Genomic DNA, 25,765 nt, shown 5'->3' on the forward strand with positions numbered 1-25,765 from the left:
ATACTCCCTCCATTCACTTTTGATAGCTATATTTCAAAAACTTAAATGTTCAAAAATGATAGCTATATTTACTATTGGTATGGGTTGTGACAATAAATAGCACTAGTTATAAGGAGTTTCCAGTTAAACCATTGGAGGACCAATAAAAAAGTCTGTTACATTTATTAGATTGATAAGCACACTTGTGGTGCCCTTGGTCATTGTGCAATATGGAAATATATCAATCAAAACTGAATAGAGGGAGTATATACTATAAAAAAAAAGCTTCAGGTTCGTTTCCTACTGGACGCACTCTCAACTTTGGCCCATCCACTTCTACTGTAGAACTGGGCTTGGTAGTGGAAACCAATCCCATGGGCCAGACGCGGTCCAAGCCCGGATCAAATACCGGGCCCGTCCAAGCCCATGGGCTGGGAACGGGTGCGAAATTTTTATCCGAACGGACCCGATTTCTACCCGGCCCGAGTCCGGCCCAGCCCATAAATGGGTCTACCTCAGCCCGTCTCCCCCGTCCCTTCCAGATCCGTCGCCGCCCGGCGCCCGTCTCCGCCGTCCGCCGGCCGCGCCGCCCGCCTCTCCCCGCCCCTCGCTCGCTCCCGCCCGCCGCCCACGCGCCTCCTCGCGCTCGTGCTGGGCACGGCGCCGCCCGTCTCCCCGTCCCGCGCCGCCCCTCCGCGGCGTCTGCGTGCCACCTCGCGCTCGCGCCGCCGCCCGTCCCGGAAGGTAAGAGGGCTACTACCGAATACGGCTCCCTAAGTGTTGACCACGAGCGCCGCATCAAGCGTGGACTAGTATTTGCACCGCGTCCTAGCATGGAGAGGTGGAGTTGCTTCTAGATCGCCTTCGTTCCCTAAGGTTTGGGGGGTATTTTTGTGGTGAAATTAAGCCCGGTGATTTCAATTGTTGCGTCATTTCGTTGCATCGTTTAGTGAATGTCCCTAGATCAAGACTCTCCGCATCCTGGACGTAATTTTCCTGAGACGTGGAACCTATTGTTTGTTTCAGACATCACGTGCCACTCTCAAACTTAGAAATGCCACTGCACCGAAAGGAAAGGGACTCTTGTCATTCTTATATTGATTGTTCTAGGTAGTATGATCAGATTTTACCTGCGCATAATCAAAGGTTCCTCTGCATTGCAGCACTGCTCTCTAATACATACAAGGTAGTACATCAGTGGCTGGATGGTTGAATAGTCATGAGATTTGCATTAGGTGCGCTGCTACTGTATGCAGCATTTCAATTTGTGTAATTATTTTGTTGGGATGAAAGAAAGATGTATCTTTGTTGCCTAAGCTATCAATTTCTTCATTTGTGTATCCCCCTGTCATCATCACTAGAAATTAGAAAAACAAGTGGTTTGTGCTACTTCATTATTGGATTGAATTTCAAGTTTTCAACAATTCTGTTGATTTGTTTATGAACAAAAGTGCTTGTATGGCTGCTTATTTGGAAGATGGAAATGAAACAGAGAATGCTCTCATTGTATTTGGCCAACAAGCTACATATCCATATAGAACTTAATGTGTATGTGTTCAAGATGTTGGATTTTTTTTTCTTATAGAAGTAACAAATATAAAACTTTGGTCTTTGCCCATTACAATTTGGGGAAAGAATTCCTGAACTCTAAGCTCAGAACATATGCAAGTAATGGAAACATAAACTTTTAAACATGCTACCCAGGATTTGACTTCTTGTAGTTCAGCTGAGATGAATTGCATATGGTATCACCCAATTTTACTCATATTGCCCTACTTTTGAGCAATTGGACCAATATAACATGTTTATTATAGCAGATTATCTGTCCTGCTGTCCATATATAATAACAAAGTAGAACAAAGGGATTTTGTTGTTTGAGTAGCCAAGCCATTTATCAACTATGAAGTAATCACCACATTGTACTTAGGGCTTCATGTGCATGCAAATGATATAAATAAGGGAAATTTGTGTATGCAATGCTCATAAAGAATTTTTGTAAATCAGTATAGGAAACTGAGCAACTACCAGTATAGACATTTTGCTTATATGTGTTTTAAGAGAATGATGTTGATCATTTTCAAAAGTGAGCATAGTAAACTGTACAAATATGTACCAATATAGTGTGTCTTTGATAAATTAAAGTTTGATTTCCTTTCTTCAAAATAATGATATCCTACCTCTAGGAATTCCACTTCTGTTGGATATCGTTCCACTATGTTATCTGAGAATTTAAGTTATTTACCAGAAATTCCATTATCGTACTATGTGAGTTTCTAATATGGTTGGATTTTCTAACATGCGAATTTTAGTCTTTTAGTGATATACCAGAATTTATGCTTGGATTTTCTAGTAGTTATGTTTCCTGCAACTTCATGATGTAATGCCGTAACTGTTGTGCTTGATGCTTGCAGTTGTAGCAATGTGGTAGCAGTAGCACTATTGCAATCTCAGACCATATTTACGCTTACCATCACTTTGTGTGGGTATGTAGGCACAGTAGCAACTGCCACATATCCAGACGTGGAATGCCTAAATTTGTGATAATGCATGATATGACAAGGCATAGTGCAGTATATGAGTGTTACTAAGCTAGCGCTGCTCTGTTTTAATTGTTTGGTTTTCTTGCCTTAATTTGGGTGCATTGCTAAGACAGGCTTTGCAGTGGAGTGGCTGCTCATCTCCCTTGATACGGTTCTAGCACTCTAGTCTATTTTTCCCATATTGGATAGTTTTTTGTGCAATAGCTTTTGTGTTGTTCAGATTATTATGAACCCATCATGAAACATATTTGACATTTCGTTTGGATTATCATGACCATTCATCTGCCAAAATTGATAGCACTGATAAGGTTGTTATTTTCTATTATTCTCAGAGAAATGGAACTGGGTGATAAGGCAGTTGGTTTTCTGCTGACGCTAACGAGCTTATCCATCTTCACCTATTATACATTCTGGGTCATTATCTTGGTCAGTAACTTTTTATGCTTTTATCAGTTTCAGTTGAAGTAGAACTGTAATGGCTTTATTTCTGAATGGTTATTTTGTCTATGTTATTCCCACCTAGCCGTTCGTTGACAGCGACCACTTTGTGCACAAGTACTTCCTGCCTCAAGAGTATGAGATTTTGATACCAGTGATTGCCGGCGTGGTTCTCCTTTGTTTCTTGAGCATCTTTGTGGGTCTCGTGATGCTCAAGTCAAAGAAAAAGAAGACCACTTGATTGGGTTTGCCATGTACATTGTAGTACTCTTCACTTACTATGATGATTAAATCCATGAATTCAGAGCCCATGTAATTGCTAGAAGCTCGGTAAACAGTTCCATCATATTGAAGGCGCTCACTTTGTAACTCAGATCTCTGTTTTCATTTGTGATTCTCAGATCAAGTTAATCGAAAGATGACCACTCAGGTTGTCGGTTTTTCTTTATTGTGAAATATATGTTTCTATCTTGCCCTTCTGAACTGTTGGGTTGTCATTAAGAGCCCAGGTTAATTCACGCTCTTCCGATTGGAGAGGCATGATGCTCCCTTAGCTAGCATGGGCGCTAATGGGCTGCACATGACATTTCCTTGTGCATTCGATGCTATCATCATACATGGGCTTCCTTGTGTATTCGATGCTATCATCATATACATGGGCTGAGAAAAATCAGCTCGAGAGGTTAGTTTTTTTGTTTGGTTTCCTCTCGAAAATCAGCTCGAGAGGTTAGTTTATTGGTTGGTTTCCTCTCTCTCTCACACACAGACTACACAGTAGTAGTGTGAATACACAAGTGGGAATATAATGAACGTTTGACGTCAACAGATAAATCAAAACATTGACTTTTTTTGGAAGTTTCTGGTTCGACATGATGATCGCCTGGCTAGTCACAGTCACTACCCTACCCGAAGTCCGACGTCCATCTGTTCATAACGTGCCTCCCGTACTATGTGTCTACTACATGTTGGACCAATGGAAGGTCATTTGTGTCCATACTGTGGCCCTGCTGCAACTCATGCACCCGACACGATTGTTAATTCCATCGTTATTTTAGGGTAGTCTCAATCCAGACTGTATCATAGAGTTTAACCCTCCTATTTATTGCGTTTTGCTGATGTGACAGTATATTTATGGAAGAGAGAGAAATCAAGACTCCAAGTCTTATTTAGACTCCAAGTCTTCACGCAAATCAAGAATGAATGTGTAAGAGACAAGTGAGCCATATAAACCAAAGTAACACACTTTGCATTGGGAAGTATAGTTTTTTGTGATGGAGTCTTTGAGGTTTAGACTCTATAAGTGGAGCCTGCATTGGGACTGACTTTAGTAGCTACAAGTAGCTTGCTGGCTTAATTAGTGGCACGTCCATGTCATCATTTTCAACAATTATTAATGCACGCCCCGACACGTCCGGTATAGCAAAGTCGTGTTTCTCGCCATTACCTGGCTAGCTGCTAAAGTCATCGCTCGTACGAGCCGTCGTGTTCCTCGCCACGCCTTGTGCTTGGGTGAGTGATGTGATGATCACTGATCAGATCCATCGACCTTCTTTAATCTGTCCATGTTAATTATTACCAGCACATGCATGTTTATGAAAATAGAATAAAACTAGTTGAATACCCCGCGCGTTGCTACGGAATTTCAGAGCAAAAATATTGAAGTTGAGTGTGCTGAAAAGATGGAGTTATGAAGTTGCAGCCAATTTTAGCATTGGAGATATATGGCATAGTTGCATATAAGAAATTCTTAAATACTGAAGTCGATGTACATATAAGAAGTTCTAGTTGTTGAGACTCATAAACAAAGGAACCATAATAGTTATGACAAGGATGTTTTAATTTTATTATGTGAGGAAATGGAAATGTCTGCATCATTTTGTGAAGCAAGAGATTGGACTTTGTATTGACTCTCTTGGATAAATGAAGTTTCTGCAATATTTTTTTTAAAATTAAATGTGAGCAACACAGTTATGTGAAATGTTGATAATTGAAAAGAATATATTTTATTTAATGGCTTTAGTACCTATGTTTCATTGGACGAATATAGATATTTTGAATTGGTTATGGATTCTACTCCATCAATATGCAATACTGCAGTATAATAGGTTGTTAGGAATGAGTGTGATAAAAATGAACGAGAGATGTTAGTACTTACATTATTTTTTTGATGTTTTTTTGCTAATTCCGTCATAAAAATTATTTATGTGGCAATAATAAAATCAACTAAAAAGGTAAGAACTCTTATTGGGTTGCGGATGGCCAGGATATGAGTTTTAATTCAGATCCGATGGTGGAAATAAAATGATGATGTGGCGCACGTTGTTGCGGGATTTGAGGGAGCTTTTCAATAAATTGTGACTAAATGATGCAAAATATTTTTAAGTAAAATAGTATGGAGAGTATGCAACATTACAATATAGTACTTAGATTAGATCAAGTTTATTGAAAATATGACTAATAAAGGAAACTTCTCATTGAGCTAATGAACACACAGATGAAATTAATAGAACTGATACTCACATACAAAATAGATAGATGTTACTTAACACATGATGGTAATTTTGGTTTAGAGATGTAATCTTAATTGTACTCGGCTTACATGCATGAACGTTTAACCTCTTTGTTGGTTAATTAATAAATAGGAGAAGAAAAAAAAATCATGAAGACATACATCTAATGGACAGAAGATGTGCACGAAATTGATTGGGCAAATATGTTAATTCCGATGATATGGAGAAGAGAGAAATAGCATTTATGACACTTTTGGTGATCGTTTATGTGGTAATGATATGAATTTGAATTGCACATTATTCTTTAATTGGATATCGAATCCGGTAAAAATAGGTAAGCTAACAGAAAAAAACCAATAGAATAGAATATTTGATCGCATTATAAAATGATAGGTGACGAAAAAAATAGCTTATGCATATGACTTTACGTTAATAGATTAAAGATTAAAAGTATCACATATAGTAGAGATGGCATGGATATTTTTTGTAATTAATAAAAGGAACATAGATATGTTGCATGAAAGGATTGCAAAGTTAGTGGCACACTTAGTGAGGGATGATGTGGACACCTTGCATGAAGAGATAATACACTTAGTAGAAATCTAATTGCAAAGTTAGTGGGACACTTAGTGGAGAATGATGTTGACACCTTACATGAAGAGAGAATACACTTAGTGGGGACCAATTATATAGGATATATAGATATAGATAACCCCTAAACATGTATCTCAATTACCCACCTCAGTAATTATAAAAAAATTCTAAAGTAACCGCCTAGATCCTCTATCGTGTAAATTACCCACCTATGCTATCATAAAAATAATGCAAATAACTCCCTAAATTTTCATATAAATTATCCAAATTTGTCACTATTATAAGTTAAATTAACACACATATCCCAATCCAAATTATAAAATTATAATAAAATATTAAAGCACATCAATATAAAATTCTAAATTATTAATTTTATCATTATTAATATATTATTTATGTTATTTTTTTATATAAAAATACTATCCACAATACGTGTCACCATGTATTAATATATAATATAAGAGACAAGAATACCAATTAACAAACAAATAATTCAATTAAATATATATCATACACATATGGAGAGGTGTGAAGTGAAATGAAATATATTATAACTAGATAATGATATATATGTATGTTAGAGTATGTGTTAGAATATTTAGTAGATGAAAGAGAGTGTGAGATAGATAATTATAATTATTAGCTAGAAATTTTTTTATATTAATTATAATTAGCCCATATAGGAACACGAGTTGATAGACTAGTGTAGAACTAAGTGAGAGCGATCATCAACTGTGGTAATGAGCATTGTGACCATCCTGTGTAGACGATATGCATCGATATTGTTTCCATCGAGCAAAAAACAATGTACGCGCAAGGTACACCAAACATATCCATAATATTTTTTTAGTAAAACCAATCATGCAGTCTCGTCAATGTCAATTGTTTTTTATATTGCGACCCTATTTTTTTAATGAAAGGATTGTGGCCCAAGAGGTTTGAATTGGGACTTTTTCGATTTTTACAAAATCCTTAGCCTAGTACTAGTGTTTGTCCAATCTATGAATTTGAATCCTATCAACTAGATCACACTAACAAAAGGACTTTAGGTGGGTAAACATACAAACATGCTTATTTTGCCTAGTGAGAAACACACTAACAAGAACAAGGCCTAGTCAAAAGATCATATATATTATTGCTAGCATGCAAGGGTCTTAGATAACAAACAAGCAAACAAGAGCAAGAGTAAGCACAAACAAAGCAACTTGCTTGAATTGCTTGAATGTAAATGCAAAGTACACGATACAACTAGATTTTTTTTCCGGTGGTATCGAGGAGTTAACGCTCTCCTCTAATCCACATTGGAGCACCCACTAAGGGTTAAACTCCCTTGCCTCACAAAGAGCAAGTCTTCACTAAGAATGCTCTCCATCTTCGGAGCGGCGAGCTTCAAACCACGTACAATCTTTTCTTCTTGGGTCTCCCACAAACTCCAAGAGCTCATGAAGAGCCTACGGGTCACCAAGATCATGTAGATGCCGTCAAACACAACTAGAAAAAGAGTCATTCGTCCACCTCCATTTAGTACCGGTTGCTTTAAATCCGGTACTAATATCAATTTAGTACCGGTTCTACAGCACAGTGCCTCCGGAGCCATTTAGTACCGGTTTTTAACACCACCCGGTACTAAATGTCATCATTTAGTACCGGTTGGTGTTATGACCTGGTACTAAATAGCTCCTGGCCCCCCCAACTATTTAGTACCGGGCCATAACACCACCCGGTACTAAATGTCATCATTTAGTACCGGTTGGTGTTATGACCCGGTACTAAATAGCTCCTGGCCCCCCAACTATTTAGTACCGGGCCATAACACCACCCGGTACTAAATGATGACATTTAGTACCGGGTGGTGTTATGGCCCGGTACTAAATGGTCATGGCCCGGTATTAAATGGTCCATTCTGGTTACTTCAAAAGGATAACATCTTCAATGCACTCACATATGCTGTGTGGGTGAGATGGTAGAGGATACTACACGCGAGGCCACAGATCATGAGTTCGAACCCCGGCACATGTGCATTTATTTTTTCAAAGAGACCAGCTATTTAGTACCGGACACTGCGACCGGTACTAAATGGACCGTCCATTTAGTACTGGCTAGCCGGTACCGGTCGGGGCAACCGGTACTAAGGGCTACATGTGCCCGGTACTAATGTAGCTATTTCTTGTAGTGAAACATCAAGAGTAACAAGCTTCTAAGCCTTTACTTGACCTACACTCAGTTGGTCCTAAGCTCAAGTACACCTGCTACACTCAAATGGATAAGATCTTTTTGTTTGGATCAATCTTCAAGCTCTAGCTCTTCTTCTCATGATCATCGCCTGGCTAGTCACCGGTCACTACCCGACGTCCGACGTCCTACATCTGTTCATAACGCGCCTCCCGTACTATGTGTCTAGGCCAACAGATGGATGGTTGTTTGTGTCCATACTGTGGCCATGCAGTCTCAATAATTAATAATGCACGCCGAAAGTCTGGTAGCGACTCGTGTTTCTCTCCATGGACGAGGTGCTAGCTACCTATAGCTATCTAGCTGCTAAAGTCATCGCTCGTAGTACAAGCAAGCCGTCGTGTTCCGCCCTGTTGCTTGGGTGAGCGATCAGATCCATCGACCTTCTTTAGTTTGTCTATGTTAATTATCACCTGCACATGTACAATTACGACGAAGCCTGCTGACCTCTGTGATTGTGGATGAATGAGCAGGCAAATTGTTTACAAACGCTGGGGGTATGTGTTGCGATTTTCAAAGTGTTTACATGTAATTTGTTTCGTGATATATAGTTACAGCCAGCTGATTACGCTGAGCAAGACTTTTGGCGACAACTAATGGGCCAGCTTTGGCAACTTCTCCTCGGTAACTTATTAGGGATTGTTTGGATGGATTAAAATTGAATGCTAAACTTTAGCATATACTAGCACTTATATCCTTACAAAAGTTTTTGAATCTCGATTAAAGTTTAGCCCATCCAATTAGCACTCTTGTTTGGATGGACTAGTTCTAAAATTTGGACTTTCATCACCCACTAGGTTCCAAATGGAAGCTTAATTAGTGTAGTGTTGTCATTTGTTCAGATTTTGTATTAGTGCGGCTCAGATTGATGTCTCTGTTTGCAATGTACAATCTATTTATATTTTTGTTGTTGCAGTTGACCCAAACGAATATTATATTTTTCTTTCATAGCCTCACTCCTATCCTAGCCTCACAGATTTGGCATACCCCCATCTATAAATAGATGGATCAGCATAACATATGGGGCAACCCATACTCAAGCAGCTCAAAACCTATCCAGCTACCAAGAAATGGCTCTGCTTGCTTCAGCCCTGATGAATTGCACTACCCATCTAGGCCTTAGAAGCCACATAGGACCCAATGGAGACAATTTGTCATGGCGCCTACCTTCAAAAGAGAAGAGTAAGAGAAGGTGTGACCTAAGCCTTAGATCACAAGCAGAAAGGATGAGCAGCGAGCTTGGACAAGAACATCTCATGCCATCAGAAAGGATGAGCAGCGAGCTTGGACATGAACATCTCATGCCATGGGAAATCCCTAGGAGGCACTGGTTCCACCACGGATTCGTCTTTGGCGCCGCCACTGCAGTGTACCAAGTATTGTTTCTAGCATGGATGATGTATATGTCTTTGCTAATAGGAAGGAAAATAGCGCTAAGTTTTACTTAATACTAATAACTAAGAGAAAAAATATGGATGCCCAAAACTCTAAATGCAAGTTAAGTGATATGGTTTGTTTTATATGCACAAGAAATTATTTTTATGTTCCATCTATGTAGATTGAAGGTGCTTGGAATGAGCATGGCAAGGGGCCAAGCACTTGGGACCACTTCTGCCACAATCATCCTGGTAAAATACTCAACTCTTGTTTTTCTTTTGTTTACGTAAGCTGTATATGTACCAACAATAAGATCGATGCACCTTTTCAGTATTACCAACATGATGCCATTCTTTATGTGTATGAATATACAGAGATGATAGCTGGCTGGAGCAATGGGGATGTTGCAGTGAACTCGTACCATCTGTATGAAGTAAGTACCAAGATGCCATTAACCAGCTATATACCCAAATGTGGAGCGCCACCCGCCACTCGTTAAAATGCAGTGCAGCTCATCATTGCGAAGATACAAGACACAGTTCACTACCGGATTTCTCTACTTTGCCGAGTGCCCCAGACACTCGACAAAGCCTTAAATACACTCGGCAAAGGCTTTACCGAGTGAAGCACTCGGCATACAGCACACGACGACTGTTTACTTGGCAAAGACGTGGTTGCCGAGTGTTTTTCATCGAGCACTCGGCAAACACTTTGCCGAGTGTCTAGACGGCCCTCGGCAAAAAAAAGTAGATGGCACGGAAGGATAACGGTGACGGTGACTTTGCCGAGTGTCGTAACGACTAGACACTCGGCAAAGACTGCCTGTTTGCCGAGTGCAGGGTCCCAGACACTCGGCAAACCCTGCGTCCAGGTGCCCAGAAAATGCATTTTTGCCGAGTGTCCTGTTCATGACACTCGGCAAAGTGTTTTTTTTTTCTATTTTTTTCTTTTCGGCGACATATATGATACCCTCTCAAATATACACTACATGCATCACATACCATCAAAATTACCATCACAAGACGTTCATATGGGCACAAGCAATCCACAAATACAATTAAAGTTTAGTATCGTTCATCCACAACTAGAAATAATCCACAAGTGTACAAGCAAACCGATACAAGTCCATACAATTATTCCACAACCACAAACTAAGTCCACAAGCACTCCACAAATCTAGGCCACGAGTACTCCTCAAAGCAAGTCCACAAGCACTCACTAACGTGGCCACGGTGACAAATCCGGGTCCTGAGGCTCATCATTCGATGCCGCTGACGGATTCTGCACAAAGAAGAAGATTTCGCATGTGTGAGACAAGATTGAAGCTAGCAACATATAGAAGATAAACAAGTGATTAGGCGCCAAATAGACTGCTTAAGGTTCACTACTACAAAACAGGCCTTTGTTCCTGGCCATTTGTCCCGGCAGCCTTTGGGCCCGGGACAATAGGTGGCTTTTGTCCCGGGTCCAACGGCTAGCCGGGCCAGCGGGGGGGACGGGGGCCTTTTGTCCCGGTTGGAGACACCAACCGGGACAAAATGGGAGCCTTTTGTCCCGGTTGGTGGTTCCAACCGGGACAAAAGGCCCGCGTAGCCTTTTGTCCCGGTTGGAACCACCAACCGGGACAAAAGTCCCCCCTTTTGTCCCGGTTCGTGCCTCCAACCGGGACAAAAGGCCTTGCGCCCCTTATCCCCTTCCCTCTCCCCCCGCCCGAGCCATTCAGCTCACTTGTTTTCTCGCTGTTCTTGGCTCGGGATAGAGGAGTTCTTGCTCATTTCTTCACCACATTTGTGAAGATCTTTGATTCCCCGTCCATCCATCTGCTCTAAAGGTTTGGGGCTTGTTTTTCTCTTCTTCCTTGGCTTGTATAGCTCATTTCATACTTTAGAAATAGAGAAAATGTGTAGCTAGCTCATTTCTTGGACATTTAGCTAGCTAGATTGCATATGTAGGTGTAATTTTCTTTTAGATTTAGATGAGTATATGGATAGTAGAAATTTTTAGAATGAGTGTAGATACTTCATGTGATGTACTTGTATATATGACCATATTGTGGATAGTTAATTTTTTTATTCGTGAATGAATTAATGAAATGAGTATATTATAGAATTTTTTGTATTATGAATGGATTATTTTGACACTCTAGTGATGTATTTAATCAGGCTCACATTGAAACCATCTAGAAGCTAAAAAAATCTTTATTTCGAAACAAGTATACGTCGTTAATCTCCATCCAACGGTGATGGCACTACCTTTCAGGGATACACGATGCGCTATAAGGACGTCGCAAATCGGTTGGTCGCATCACCAGCACTTCCGATTGATAAGAAGACAGCATTTGACGCAGTCAGCATGCCGTTGTTGTACTGAGAGCATATGAACGAGCATGCTGCCTGTGCCAAGTGCTGTGCCTATTAATCGTAAATGTTGGTGCTGCGACTAGCCGATTGATGACATCCTTGTACCGCACCGTGTCCCCCCGAAAGGCAGTGTCATCACCGCAGGGTTGAGGTTACTGACATATACATTTTCAGAAATAAAGGTTTATTTTTCTTCTAGAGGGTTTCTGGATATTGAAAAGAGTGTACTCCTGGAACTGAAGGGTGTCAAAGTAATTAGAAGTTATAGAGATTTCTTTCAATTAATTAGAGATTTCTTGAGGATTAATGATACATTTTGTCTTTTTTTATATAATTTCATTGTTATTTGCAAGAGTTATTAATCTGATCATTGTAATTGTAATAGTAAATAATTTTTGCTTTGTAATGGTAAGAATTTATAATTTTGTGGAAAATAAAGGTATTTTTCAGTAAAATATGGCTTCAGCAGCTGGAGGGAGTGGCGCCGGTGGGGGTGATCGTTGTCCTTCTGGAGAGAAGGGCACAACTCGAGTAGGTCGTCGGTCCAAAAAACCTAGTGCTTTTCATAGGGCAGCGCTCCGTTATTTGGAAAAAGAATATAGAGAATGCATGGCAAGGGGCGAGGAACCTCCGTTTGATCTTGAGGATTTATTGCGGCGTTACGGTTCGTCACCACCAAACTCGGAGGTTTCAGCTCCGCCATCTTATTCTGCGCCAGCAAGAAATCCGTTAGAACATTCTGCGTTCCAACGCAAGGACGGTTGAAAACCTATGTGTTGTTGACCGAATTTTTAAATTTCATGTATAGTACTCCTTTGTTAAGTTCTGTAATGGATTAAGTACCCCTTTTAATTAATCAAGATGTATGATAGATATTGCATATCTTTTAATTATTCATGTTATGTTACATTTAGTTTAATTTAGGTTTGATATATTTTATTTATTCGATACGTGTAAAGAATTCAAATCGATTTATTTAAAATGCAGATGGACCGGCAATGGATGTACAATGCTGACCGACGTTCGAAAGAATTCATTGATGGCCTGCATTATTTTTTGTCTGTGGCTGAGGCAAACAAGCAGAATGGTTTTATGTGCTGCCCGTGTGTTCATTGCAACAATAACAAGGATTACTCATCTTCAAGAATCCTACACAGCCACATTTTCGCAAATGGTTTCATGAAAAAGTATGTTTGTTGGACGAAGCACGGAGAACAGGGGGTTACCATGGAAGACAATGAAGAAGAAGATTTTGACGACCACTTTCCCGGGAATGCTGGAATCGGTGCATTCGATGACGATATTCCCATGGAAGAGCCCGAAGTAGATGTAGCAGAAAATAATCCCAGCGACGATCTGGGGCAAGCATTGCACAATGTGCAGGCAGACTGTGAGAGTGAAACGGAGAGGTTGAAGTTCCAGAAGTTGTTAGAGGACCACCATAAGTTGTTGTACCCAGATTGTCAAAATGGATTTAAGAAACTTGGCACCACCTTGGAGTTGCTGCAATGGAAGGCGACAAATGGTGTATCCGACAAGGGATTTGGTGAATTACTCAAACTTGTTAAAAAAATGCTTCCTAAGGATAATGAATTGCCTGCCACAACGTATGAAGCCAAACAACTTGTTTGCCCTTTGGGACTGGAAGTGCAAAAGATACATGCATGCCCCAACGACTGCATCCTCTACCGAGGCGAGTACGAGAATTTGGATGCATGTCTCGTATGCAGTGCATTGCGTTACAAGATTAGAAAAGATGATCCTGGAGATGTCGAGGGGGAGCCTCCCCGGAAGAGAGTTCCTGCGAAGGTCATGTGGTATTTGCCTATAATACCACGTTTGAAGCGTCTGTTTAGAAATAAAGATAATGCTAAGTTGATGCGATGGCACAAAGAGGAACGCAAGAAAGACTCGATGTTGAGACACCCCGCTGATGGGTCGCAGTGGAGAAAAATAGATAGAACGTACCCTAAATTTGATTTGGATGCGAGAAACATAAGGTTCGGTTTGAGTACGGATGACATGAATCCTTTTGGTGAGATGAGCAGTGGTCATAGCACTTGGCCTGTGACTCTTTGTCTGTACAATCTTCCACCATGGCTCTGCATGAAACGAAAGTTCATCATGATGCCAGTGCTTATCCCGGGTCCAAAGCAGCCCGGAAATGACATTGATGTGTACCTAAGACCATTGGTCGAAGAACTCTTATTGCTCTGTGGCGATGAAGGTGTACGGATGTGGGATGAATACAAACAGGAAAACTTCAACCTACGAGCATTGCTGTTCGTAACGATCAATGACTGGCCTGCTCTTAGTAACTTGTCAGGACATTCGAACAAGGGATACAAAGCATGCACACACTGTTTAGATGATACCGATAATATATGGTTGACTCACTGTAAGAAGGTTGTATACATGGGTCATCGTCGGTTTCTTCCCACCAGGCATGCGGTACGAAAGAAGGGCAAGCATTTCAAAGGCCAAGCGGACCACCGAACAAAACCGATGCACCGTAGTGGTAAAGACGTCTTCAACATGGTAAAAGATCTAGAAGTTGTTTTTGGAAAGGGATCTGGTAGCCAACCTGTTTCGAACGAAAACGGAATGGCGCCCATGTGGAAGAAGAAATCTATATTTTGGGAGCTACCATATTGGGAAGTCTTAGATGTTCGTCATGCAATTGATGTGATGCACCTCACGTAGAATTTTTGCGTCAACCTGATAGCATTCTTGGGAGTGTACGGAAAGACAAAAGATACAGTAGAAGCACGTCAAGAATTGCAACGTATGGAAGAACGAGATGCCTTACATCCACAACAGCGAGATAATGGACGACAATACTTAAGTCCTGCCAGCTATACTCTTAGCAAGGAAGAGAAAGAAACCATGTTTGACTGCTTGAGCAGTATAAAGGTTCCATCTGGATACTCATCCAATATAAAAGGAATCTTAAATTTGGCAGAGAAGAAATTTACAAATCTCAAGTCCCATGACTGCCATGTGTTTATGACCGAACTTCTTCCGGTTGTGCTGCGGGGGATTCTGCCTGATAACGTCCGGTTAACCATCGTGAAGATATGTGCCTTCCTCAACGCAGTTTCTCAGAAGATAATTGACCCGGAGAATTTGATAAAGCTGCAAAACGATGTGGTGCAATGTCTTGTTGGCTTTGAGCTGATATTTCCACCATCTTTCTTCAACATCATGACACATCTTCTAGTGCACCTTGTCAAAGAGATTGATATTCTCGGACCAGTATTTCTACACAACATGTTCCCATTCGAAAGGTTCATGGGGGTACTCAAGAAATGTGTTCGTAATAGAGCTCGTCCAGAAGGAAGCATCGCCAGTGTCTATGGAACTGAGGAGGTCATTGACTTTTGTGTTGACTTTATTGATGACCTTAAACTGATTGGAGTCCCTGAATCGCGATATGAGGGGAGACTAACTGGAAAGGGTACATTAGGAAAGAAATCTTATGTCTGCACAGATGATTTCTCATTCAAGAAAGCGCATTATACGGTTCTTCAACAATCATCCTTGGTTGACCCATATATCGAGGAACACAAGAAAATTCTGCTCTCCAATTTCCCGGAAAAGTCTGAGGCATGGATTACACGTGAGCACATGAACACTTTCTGTAGCTAGTTGCGGAAGCATCTAATGCATAACATGGATATAAGTGAACAACTGTTCTTATTGGCTAGGGGACCATCTTGGAATATCTTAACATACCAAGGGTACGAGATAAATGGAAACACATTTTATACGATAGCCGAAGATAAAAAGAGTACCAACCAAAACAGCGGTGTTCGTATGGATGCCACGGACAATAATGGAAAAAAAGAGACATATTACGGCTACATTGAAGAGATATGGGAGCTGGATTACGGTCCCAATTTCAAGGTGCCTCTATTTCGTTGCCAATGGGTTAAGCTATCTGGAGGAGGGGTAACAAAAGATGAGTATGGGATGACAATAGTTGATCTCAACAATCTTGGGTATAGAGACGAGCCATTTGTCCTAGCCCAGGATGTCGCTCAGGTTTTCTACATTAAGGACATGTCCAGCAAGCCAAAGAAGGGGATCAACAAGCAAAAGGATGAGCCTAAGCGACACATAGTTCTATCAGGAAAGAGAAACATCGTTGGAGTGGAGGACAAGACAGACTTTTCAGAAGAATATAATAATTTTGTTGCCATTCCACCTTTCGAAGTAAATGCTGATCCATGCATCCTGCTAGCCAATGATGATGCTCCATACTTGCGTCGTGATCATAATCAAGGGACATTTGTGAAGAGAAAGTCTGTTACCGCTAATCCTTCATGTACTTGAATCATTTTATATTATTGTATAAAAACATAATCGCAATTCGAATACTTTTATTATATATGTACTGTACAATTATATTTTATGTGTTATTTATATTATTTTATATATTTTTCACTTAATTACTAGACTCAATTATAATTTTCATTCAATAATGGATTACTCAACTAATTTTATTTATTTCATGAAATTACATTCACATTAACACACTATACTCTCTCACTAACACACACAATCTCACTAACACACACTATCTCTCAAACTCACACACTACTCATTAATATCATGAAATTGCTTAATTTTATCTAAAATTCACTTTTTAAACGTTAATATCGTGATAGAATCCACTTTCTATCGAAAAGCAACAGTTTGAAAAAAAAATTCACCTAATATATTTTTGCATGGTCAAAATAACAAATATGATTTCAAAAAAGTTAGATATTTCATTGACCCAATCACTTGAATGAAAATTAATTATTTTTGTTGCGTGTATCAAGTTTATATAGAGATAAGAAATTTTGTTCCATAATTTTTGGAATCATAATTTTATTAACTGAATTAACAAATGAAATCCAATTTTAAAAGAGAAGTTAAAAGAAACAAAAACAAACATAACATTAGGCGGGAACGAGGGAAAACGGGCCCCTTTTGTCCCGGGTGGTAGATCCACCCGGGACTAAAGGTGGGCCGCGGGCTGGGAATTTTCCCGGCCCGCCAAAAAACCCCTTTTGTCCCGGGTGAATCCACCACCCGGGACAAAAGGTCCTTTTGTCCCGGGTGGTGGTTTCACCCGGGACAAAAGGGGGGGCCTTTTGTCCCGGGTGAAGCCACCACCCGGGACAAAAGGTCCTTTTGTCCCGGGTGGTGGCTTCACCCGGGACAAAAGGCCCCCCCATATATTTCCTAGCTTCCTCCCTCCTTCGCCCTTCCTCCCTCCCGCCGTCCGTTCCCCTGCTCCCCCCACCGCTCGAGCTCCCCGAGCACCGCCGCCGTCGACGTCGCCGCCCAGAGCCCTGCCGCGCGAGCCCACGTCACCGAGCGCCGTCGTCCCTGCGAGCGCCGCCGCCGTTGACGTCCGCCGCCCTCGTCTTCGCCGCCCCCGGCCTCCACTCCGCGCGCGCATTGGGTATACTAGCAAGCTGTTGTAAAAAAAATTCGTCTTTCATCGTATTATTGGTATTGCGCACCGCATTGGACATGGAGGATCTGATAGTGTTAGAATCGATTGATGAATGACTATATATGATCAGGAGCTAATTATTGTTTTCAGCGTCTTGAGCTTTGAAGTAATTTATTTAAAGGTTGAGCAGTAACATGCTACCAGAAGAAATTAAGGTACTACTAATAGATGGATCACTGATCTAGCATTGTGGAACAATAACTATGTAGATAATTTTTACCAGAATTCTGGCAATTGTCGAATGTAGTAAATGTTAGCAAGGCAACAGAACTACCGGAAATAGGTAGCATCATATACCTGTGAATTGTAAGTAAACCCCATCATGAGTTATTAATTCTTATTAGTCCATATTTGTACATATCCCGCTCATGAATTTTTTTATGAAAGGCACAGTTTTGAAAGCAGAAAAAGTAAAACACTACTCTGCTTTTCTATGTGCATGAATAGTATGCTCATCTTTTGATGGATCACGTCAAATATTGTACATGAATCTGTATTTGCAACGACCTTCTTTTTTTGATAGTTATTTGCAACCTTCTTGGTTAACTAGACAAAGGTGCTTTTATGTAGTCTGGGTCTGGCTGGCATGCTGTTAGCTGCAGAGGTTCAGCGAAGTTCAGGGTCAATGTCCGAAAACCAGAAGAGGGTAGTGCAGGATGTTACGGGATCCCATTGTTGACAATGAACCATTGTGGCTTCAAACCGATGCTTTTGTGTACAAAGGTCCTTCCTAGTATTAAGAAAATTTGGCATGATGTGACTGAAAAAGTTTATTTCCACTACGCAGCATGTCGTGAAGGAGCAAATAGTTGATCAAATTCAGTTGAGGGATAATTATTTTAGCATATCTAATACTTCTTGGTATAATTAGTATTGCTTTAATTAGATGAATCTCATTACAAGCTAAAACTACATTCTTTGTGGGACAAAATTTGGATGCAAAAAACTATACTTATTTTGACATGGAGAGAGTATCATATACAACTTATGGACCCAATTCAATAAAGCCTAGCAAGGAAGCCCCAAATGCAAAAGAATCATTCTCTCCGTCTCTGCTCATAGCTCGCCCTGAGCCCACGTCCCCCCCGGCTCCGCGTGCGCCCCAGTGCGCCTCCGGCCCTCGGCTTTGAGCCCTTCGCCTTCGGCCCTCGGCCCTCCGCCTATCCCTAGCCGCAAATTTCTGGAGTGGATTATTTAGATAATTTTTAAGGGTTTTATTTGTATTCATATTTTAGTTACGATGGACCCGCGACACACAGACGCGGAAGACGAACAGTTCCTATTGAATATGATTGGCGAAGGTCAAGGAGATGTCGCTGAACAAGCTGATGATGGCAGCAATACCGACATATATTTGAATATGTCCGGTGATGGAATTGAGGCACCATCTATTCAGGATGACGCTGCTGCTGAACAAAGTGCTAATGTACATATCAAAACTATACTTATTTGTAGTGACAATCATATTTTCATCTGAATCTATATGAATACTATGAATGTTTTTTTTATAGCCGTCTGGATCATCGTCGCAGCAGAAAAAGACGAAGCGAGGCCCAACAAAAAAACTGGAAGGGCGGTTCATTATAACGGAAGTTGGTCCAGATGGCGAACAGATCGCTCCAGAAGCTGCCGCCAAAAAATTCATAAGACAATCCGGATGTATTGTCAGGGACCACATCCCGATCAGCTTTAGGCTCTGGAAAGCTTCCAATCCAAGCGAGGAACGGGATGCGGTACCCGAAAGAGAAAAAGAATGGTGCTGGCGGGAGCTTAAGAAAAACTTCACGGTTCCAGCTGAATCCGAAGAGATATGCAAGCGCTGGACCCTGAGTAAGATGGCCGAACAACTGCGATCATTCAAGAAAATTTTGACGAAGAAATATATCAAGACCGGGACCACACCCGTATTTACCGGCGAGCTCGAAAAGCTCAGGGGTCACTGGGATGCATTTGTGGAATACAAGTCTTCAGAGCATGGGCTTCAGAAGGTGCAGAAGGCCAAAGACAACGCCTCGAAGAAAGTGTACCATCACACTCTAGGCCAAGGAGGCTACAAGCTTGCAGTACCCAAATGGGAGAAGATGGAGCAGGATCTGCTTGACAGAGGCATCTGACCTGCGACCATGAACTGGCCTGAAAGGTCAAGGACCTGGTTTTATGGTCACGGGGGAAGCTTGGACCCATTGACTGGTGACTGCATCTATGGGCCAAACATCCAGCGAGCAGCCCAGAGACTACAGGAGGCCATACAAGCAGCGGCCGAGGGAACATTCCAGCCGGATAGAGAGAGGGACGAGCTGACTTACGCCCTTGGGAATCCAGAGCATCCGGGCCGCACAAGAGGCAAAGGCGTGGTTCCGTGGAAGTATGGGTTCAGGGATTACATTGATTCATATAGAAGCCGGCAAAGAAGAAAGAATGATGAGCGGGAGCACCTGCGAAGGCTAGAGGAACGGCTCATGTCACACGATCAAAGACTGGAGGAAGAGGTTCAACGCCAAGTGGCCGTAGCAATGAGCCAGCAACAGCAAGCGCAAACGTTGCCTCCAGAGCCTAGTGTCGCAGCCGATCACCTGTCTCAGCGGAAAAGCAGCTGCGCTTCCACAGACGTCGCTGCTGCCGAGCCCACGGGGATCCAGGCCGCAGTTGAAGCGTCGGCCCCGCAGCGATTTCTAGTGGATGAGATCACCCACCGGACACCTTGTGACCTGCAGACTGCCGTTAAGAACTTAATGTTCACTGTTGCGTACGGTACCGCCATGCCCACCGAACCAGGCGACGTGTACCACGGGCAGCAAATTCCGCCTAGATACACAAGAGTTGGCGTGGAGCAGGTGTGCCAGGGTTGGGAGACGCTCGAGCTTGATATTCCTGGAGGCGATGGGGAGAGGACACTAGCAGAAGCCATTCATGGCTACATCCTGTGGGATAAGCGCTACATTGTCCTAAAGTCGGATGATCAAACACCAAGACCGGCATCTCAGCATGCCTCTCCAAGACCGGCATCTCCGCAAAACTCCCCAAGGGCAGCACTGTCTCGGCAAGGTTCACCGGCACATTCTCCATCACCATCATCTCATGCGCCGATGAACACTCAAGCGTCACCGTCGCCTCCATGGTCACCCCCTCCGCCGCCGGCAAAGAAGCAGAAACGGCCGCCGGCAAAGAAGGTAGCTGCACCGGCTAGGGAGCCTCCAAAGAAGAAGGAAAAGAAGAAGAAAACCAAGGAGGCTCCTATTAAACCCTGGGACATGAGCCTTGAAGAATGCGATCGGATAACTCAAGAAAGAGTTAAAGAGCACTTCAAGCCGAAGCCGAAGCCGGAGCCCGAGAAAGTGATAAATCCGATAGATTTGAAATTTTTTAAGGGAATGTGCGAAGCAAATAAGAGAAAATTCATTCCGAGAGACCCCCCTTCAGACTACGAACGCACAATTATCAAAACTACTGAGAAAAAGAAGAGACAATCAAAGTCGTCGTCGTCCGACGTTCCACAGCTCGGAGCCCAAAAGAAACAATCAATAGAGCCTCTCGTAGTGGGACAGACGACGCAAGAACAAGACTTTGTTACATTTCTGAAAGAATCAAACCTGACGGCCGCTCAGATTGCAGGGGGAGAAGATATTCCAAAGGCCGATGTGGTCGTCAAATGGACGTTTGAGATCGGCAAAACTCTTGTACCCCCCGAAGTAGTGTCTGTGCTTCCAACGCAAATGTATAAGCTGCACCAGCACTACATGCGTGCGATGGCCGATTGCATCTTCATGCAGGGCGCAAAGATTAAAGATGACGATTTCTTATGGGGGGAGGCCATTATATGGATAAACTGGGAAGAAATTTACCAACTATTCCATCAGGAGGCCCTCGACATCTCTATGGTCGGCTTGTGGGTTCTGTAAGTATTTTACTCTCCTTACGTATTGTTTTGCATGATCTCAACATACTGATCTCTTGATTTATTCGGTATCATGTAGAATGGAGATACATACTTGCAGAAGAAAGGGATACTCTCACCTCGGCTTCATCGACCCAATTACTTGTAATTGGAGGCTTCTACGGGACAATCCCGATGACATATTCCAAAACTTGTTCAAGTACATAAGCGTTCATCACAACAAGCAAATGATATTGTTTCCTTACAACTTTGCGTGAGTGATTCCTTCCGTCTAACTCTTTCTATTCTATAATCGAATTGTTTAAACCTTAACTACCAAGAACTGCCTCCGTATAATCTTGCACTGAACACTTTGTCCTAATTGTCATAATTCCCGAGAAGAGCCTACTCGTGGTTATGGACTCATTGAGGAGACCTCCAGAACAATACGAAAATCTTCTTAACATGATGAAAAAGTAATTCTACCACTACTCCGTCCATGACCGATAATTTGAATCACTTTGTTACTTGACTATAATTGTTCTAATCATGCACAGGGTTTGGAAAGAATTCGCTAAAAATCATCCAGGCAAATTTGACAAGGAATTGAAGATCAAGACAGATTTTCCGGTACGCGCTTGGATGATTCGTTGCACGATTCATTAGTTTTATTATATATTCATGTAAATACCTGATAATTTCTTTTCTCTTAAAGTGTATGAGGCAGAAACCAGGCACTGTATTGTGCGCATACTATGTATGCGAGAACATCCATGGTCTGGTAGGTCCTCCAAAGGGCTGGACAGATTGGGAGGAGGAAGTAAGTAAAAAAACTTGTTAATATTTGAACTCGTATTTTAATTAGTCGAAATTAATTATTCCCTTTTTCCATAGGTCGGGGAGATGCGCGATAAACTCATACCGGAGGAAAAGGTTATGGCGATTCAAGAACAATTCTCCGGATTTATTGTTGAGCAAGTCCTCGATCCAAAAGGCGAATTCTACTATGATGGAATATCTAATATTGACAATCACAGTAAATATGACAATATACGCGTATATATGTAATTAAGAACGAATATAACTATGTAAATATATATGTGTGTCTATGTATTAAATTTCTATTTATGAGTATGTCTGTATGTATTAAATTTCCAAAAGGCGAATTCTACTATGTAATTAAGAACGAATATACCTATGCAAATATGATGGAGTATGTATGTATTATATATATAAGCACTCCAATAATATATATGTGTATATATATATTTATATAATATTGGTCCTAGACATTTTCATATGTAAAGGAATTCACATGTATAGATATGTGTATACATATATATATATAAGTGAATTAATTTATATATGAAAACTATCTAGGACAAATATTATATAAGTAACTATATATATATATGTATATATTAGTGGAGATCATACACACTGAATTCCAATACATAAGTTTAATTGAAATGCAAAAGTATAATTGAAATAGAAAAAGAATTGAGAAAAGAAAAACATGAAAAAAAAGAGACCTTTTGTCCCGGTTGGTAACACCAACCGGGACAAAAGGGTGCGCCAGCCACGTGGGCGCTGGCTGCACCTTTTGTCCCGGTTGGTGTTACCAACCGGGACAAAAGAGTCTTTTGTCCCGGTTGCCACACCCGGGACAAAAGGGCACCCCCTTTTGTCCCGGACAGGCGTTCCCGGTTGGGAAACCGGGACAACAGCGGTTTCCCAACCGGGACAAATCAACGTTTTTGTAGTAGTGGTTGCACTCAACATAATAAATATATGAATCTAATCATCCATGCCAAGTACATTCAGATCCCACTTCTTCATGGAAAATATAAAATTGTATATCAGAAAAGGGTTAAACTACACATGCTCCCCTGCACTGTTGCATCATCTCATTATTTTGGTTGATTCCTTTATATAAGAATAACCAGTTTACTATTCAGGACTTTTTTAGTTCAAAACTAAACTGGTTCTTGAAAACTCTTGCAATTACCAAAACAAGTATCAGTATATGTGCTAATGGGTATACTGAAATCACCAAAACTCTTGCAATCACCAAAACATATACTGATGGGTATGCAGCATATACTGAAACCACCTCGATCATAGTGAATACAAAACAAGTATCAACAACAGGCATAGATGAGCATAATAAGGATTTTTCATGAATTGTTCGCATGAAAGATCACACAAGTGCAGCATGAGATACAAAAGTGGAACAAAAATATAACAACTTCAGTGCAAAGCAGGGTTGTCAGCAGAAAAATAGTCGTCTAAACTCAACAGTTGCACATATATCCTAAATAAATCATGAAAATGATAAATAGTGGCACATATATGCAACCACCATATGGTTCCAACTCCTAAAGATATATCATGGCAACTAACATATTTAATTTGTGACAACCAAATTACTTGGAGATAGCTAATGAGACAGAGGCATGCATGCTTATATTATGCACTGCTTGCAGAGGCGACAGAGATGCATCATGTGTCACAAGGCATCTCTGATCAATGAAATGTACAATAATGTATGCATGGGTCAAGGGCAGCGACAAATTAAAAGCAGGATTCAATCAAAAGCCATAAAAAAGAACACATGATAAATGAAAAGAACGCAACGCTAGGGTCTTCCAAAGAAAGCACAGGTCAGCAGTTACACTTCTAGCAAAGATCAAACATTAAGTTTCGGCATGGTATATTGCAGTTGCAGGTGCAGAGCACCTTGGTGAGCTTTTACCCCACCTGTAATTGTTTTTTAGCCTGAGAACATTGGTGTGCTTGGGTGGGAGGCTCCTGTGTTCTTTTCTTTTCTTTTTTCTTGGGCTTAGGCCTTGTTACTTCTCCTATATTAATTAATATAAAACGGCAGGTCCAGCCAGTTTACGTTACAAAGATATATGAAAGTATGAAACAATCAGGTTCAGATGAAAATAATATTATCTAATTACACATAGACAACCGTTTTCCTCTTGCTTCGCATACAACACAGGGCCATTGGGGTGATAAGAAGTAAAAACTCTGCTATTCATACAGAGCAAAGCTACACCTAAGCACTCGGCAAACATCACGGCCGGCACAGCACCGTTGACGGGCATGGCGGGGTGAGATGGTTTGCCGAGTGCCCCCTAGTAGACACTCAGCAAACGCGTGGTTTGCCGAGTGCTCCCAGGTGGACACTTGGCAAACTGCCCTTTTGCCGAGTGTTTTTGTTTTGCTGAGTGCATTTCTTCTCCCACTCGGCAAATAGGCAATTTGCCGAGTGCCCGTATTTTTGCACTCGGCAAACCCTCTGACACTCGGCATATGACCGGTTTCCGGTAGTGGTTATTATAATCACATAAATGGAATGTGAACCATTTTTAACAACGCCATCTCATCCAAAAGTGAAATATTTACCTTTACAAAACCAGTACATATGTCCAGACTTATAGGGTTTTTAGAACGGACAACATAAGCAGATAGGAAAAAGAATGAAAAATACGCATATAGGCCTCGATCGAAGGATACATTTTGTACGTGAATTTTTTCTAAGGAAAAGAATTGGGAACATATGTACACTAAATAACTAAGCATGCATTTAGTTTTTACTGGCATCAATATTTATGTTGTCAACACTTGTGACCGACAGGAGGATGTCAAAATGCTCAAGGAAATGGGCATGGATGCCTATAGGTTCTCCATCTCCTGGTCAAGAATACTGCCAAGTAAGTACAAAACTAATCCAATATGTTTTGTACGATGAAAAATTTACCACCAAGACGTTGTGCTCAGCGATCAGGGTATGTTAGATTGCTGTGGTGTTAATTTCGGCACATGCTTACGGTTTTCAGAGGGGACGCTCGAAGGTGGCATAAATTATAAAGGCATAAATTACTACAAAAACCTGATCAACAAGTTGACAGAGAATGGTGAGAATATTATTTGATTAAAGAGCTAATGATATTTTTTCTTGATTCTTCGACGAATTAATTGAGGAAGAATGTAGTACAATGCACAAATGTTTACACAACTCAATACTTATTTATTGCAACTCAGGCATAGAGCCATATGTAACAATTTTCCATTGGGACACTCCTCAAGCACTGGAAGACAAGTATGGCGGCTTCTTAAACCCAAGGATTATGTAAGTATGCAGTCATAATAATATATTGTAGCATATACAATTACCTAGTTTAGTGGTTCTTACCCCAACAAACAAAACAATATCAATATAAAGATTATATTGTTTGATCACTAATTCCAGTAACTACAATTTGTATAACACTATAAACTAAAATATTGTTTGTTGGCCAATGGTCAAATTTTAAATGTTTGTTGCTGAAGATTCAAAACAA

At 41.1% G+C, this 25,765-nt stretch overlaps 2 protein-coding genes across 3 annotated transcripts; both read left to right on the forward strand.

The window, feature by feature from the left end:
* The first annotated feature begins 513 nt into the window (after positions 1-513).
* On the forward strand, positions 514-3,413 carry LOC120643690 (dolichol-phosphate mannose synthase subunit 2-like). Of its 2 annotated transcripts, none has more exons than XM_039920146.1 (3): positions 514-723; positions 2,852-2,945; positions 3,043-3,413. In XM_039920146.1, the coding sequence occupies exons 2-3, from the start codon at positions 2,856-2,858 to the stop codon at positions 3,196-3,198; spliced, it is 246 nt and encodes an 81-aa protein (XP_039776080.1). In that variant the 5' UTR covers positions 514-723; positions 2,852-2,855; the 3' UTR covers positions 3,199-3,413. The 2 variants fall into 2 exon arrangements, with proteins under 2 accessions (XP_039776080.1, XP_039776079.1); XM_039920145.1 differs by lacking the exon at positions 514-723 and adding an exon at positions 798-820.
* A 5,892-nt stretch (positions 3,414-9,305) lies between these two features.
* LOC120643692 (4-hydroxy-7-methoxy-3-oxo-3,4-dihydro-2H-1,4-benzoxazin-2-yl glucoside beta-D-glucosidase 1, chloroplastic-like) lies at positions 9,306-25,558 on the forward strand. Its single transcript, XM_039920150.1, has 6 exons — positions 9,306-9,669; positions 9,852-9,921; positions 10,045-10,103; positions 25,060-25,135; positions 25,262-25,339; positions 25,467-25,558. The coding sequence occupies exons 1-6, from the start codon at positions 9,364-9,366 to the stop codon at positions 25,556-25,558; spliced, it is 681 nt and encodes a 226-aa protein (XP_039776084.1). The 5' UTR covers positions 9,306-9,363.
* Positions 25,559-25,765: the final 207 nt, after the last annotated feature.

This window comes from Panicum virgatum, chromosome 8K (genome assembly GCF_016808335.1).
Source record: "Panicum virgatum strain AP13 chromosome 8K, P.virgatum_v5, whole genome shotgun sequence".
NCBI classification, from domain to species: Eukaryota; Viridiplantae; Streptophyta; class Magnoliopsida; order Poales; family Poaceae; genus Panicum; species Panicum virgatum.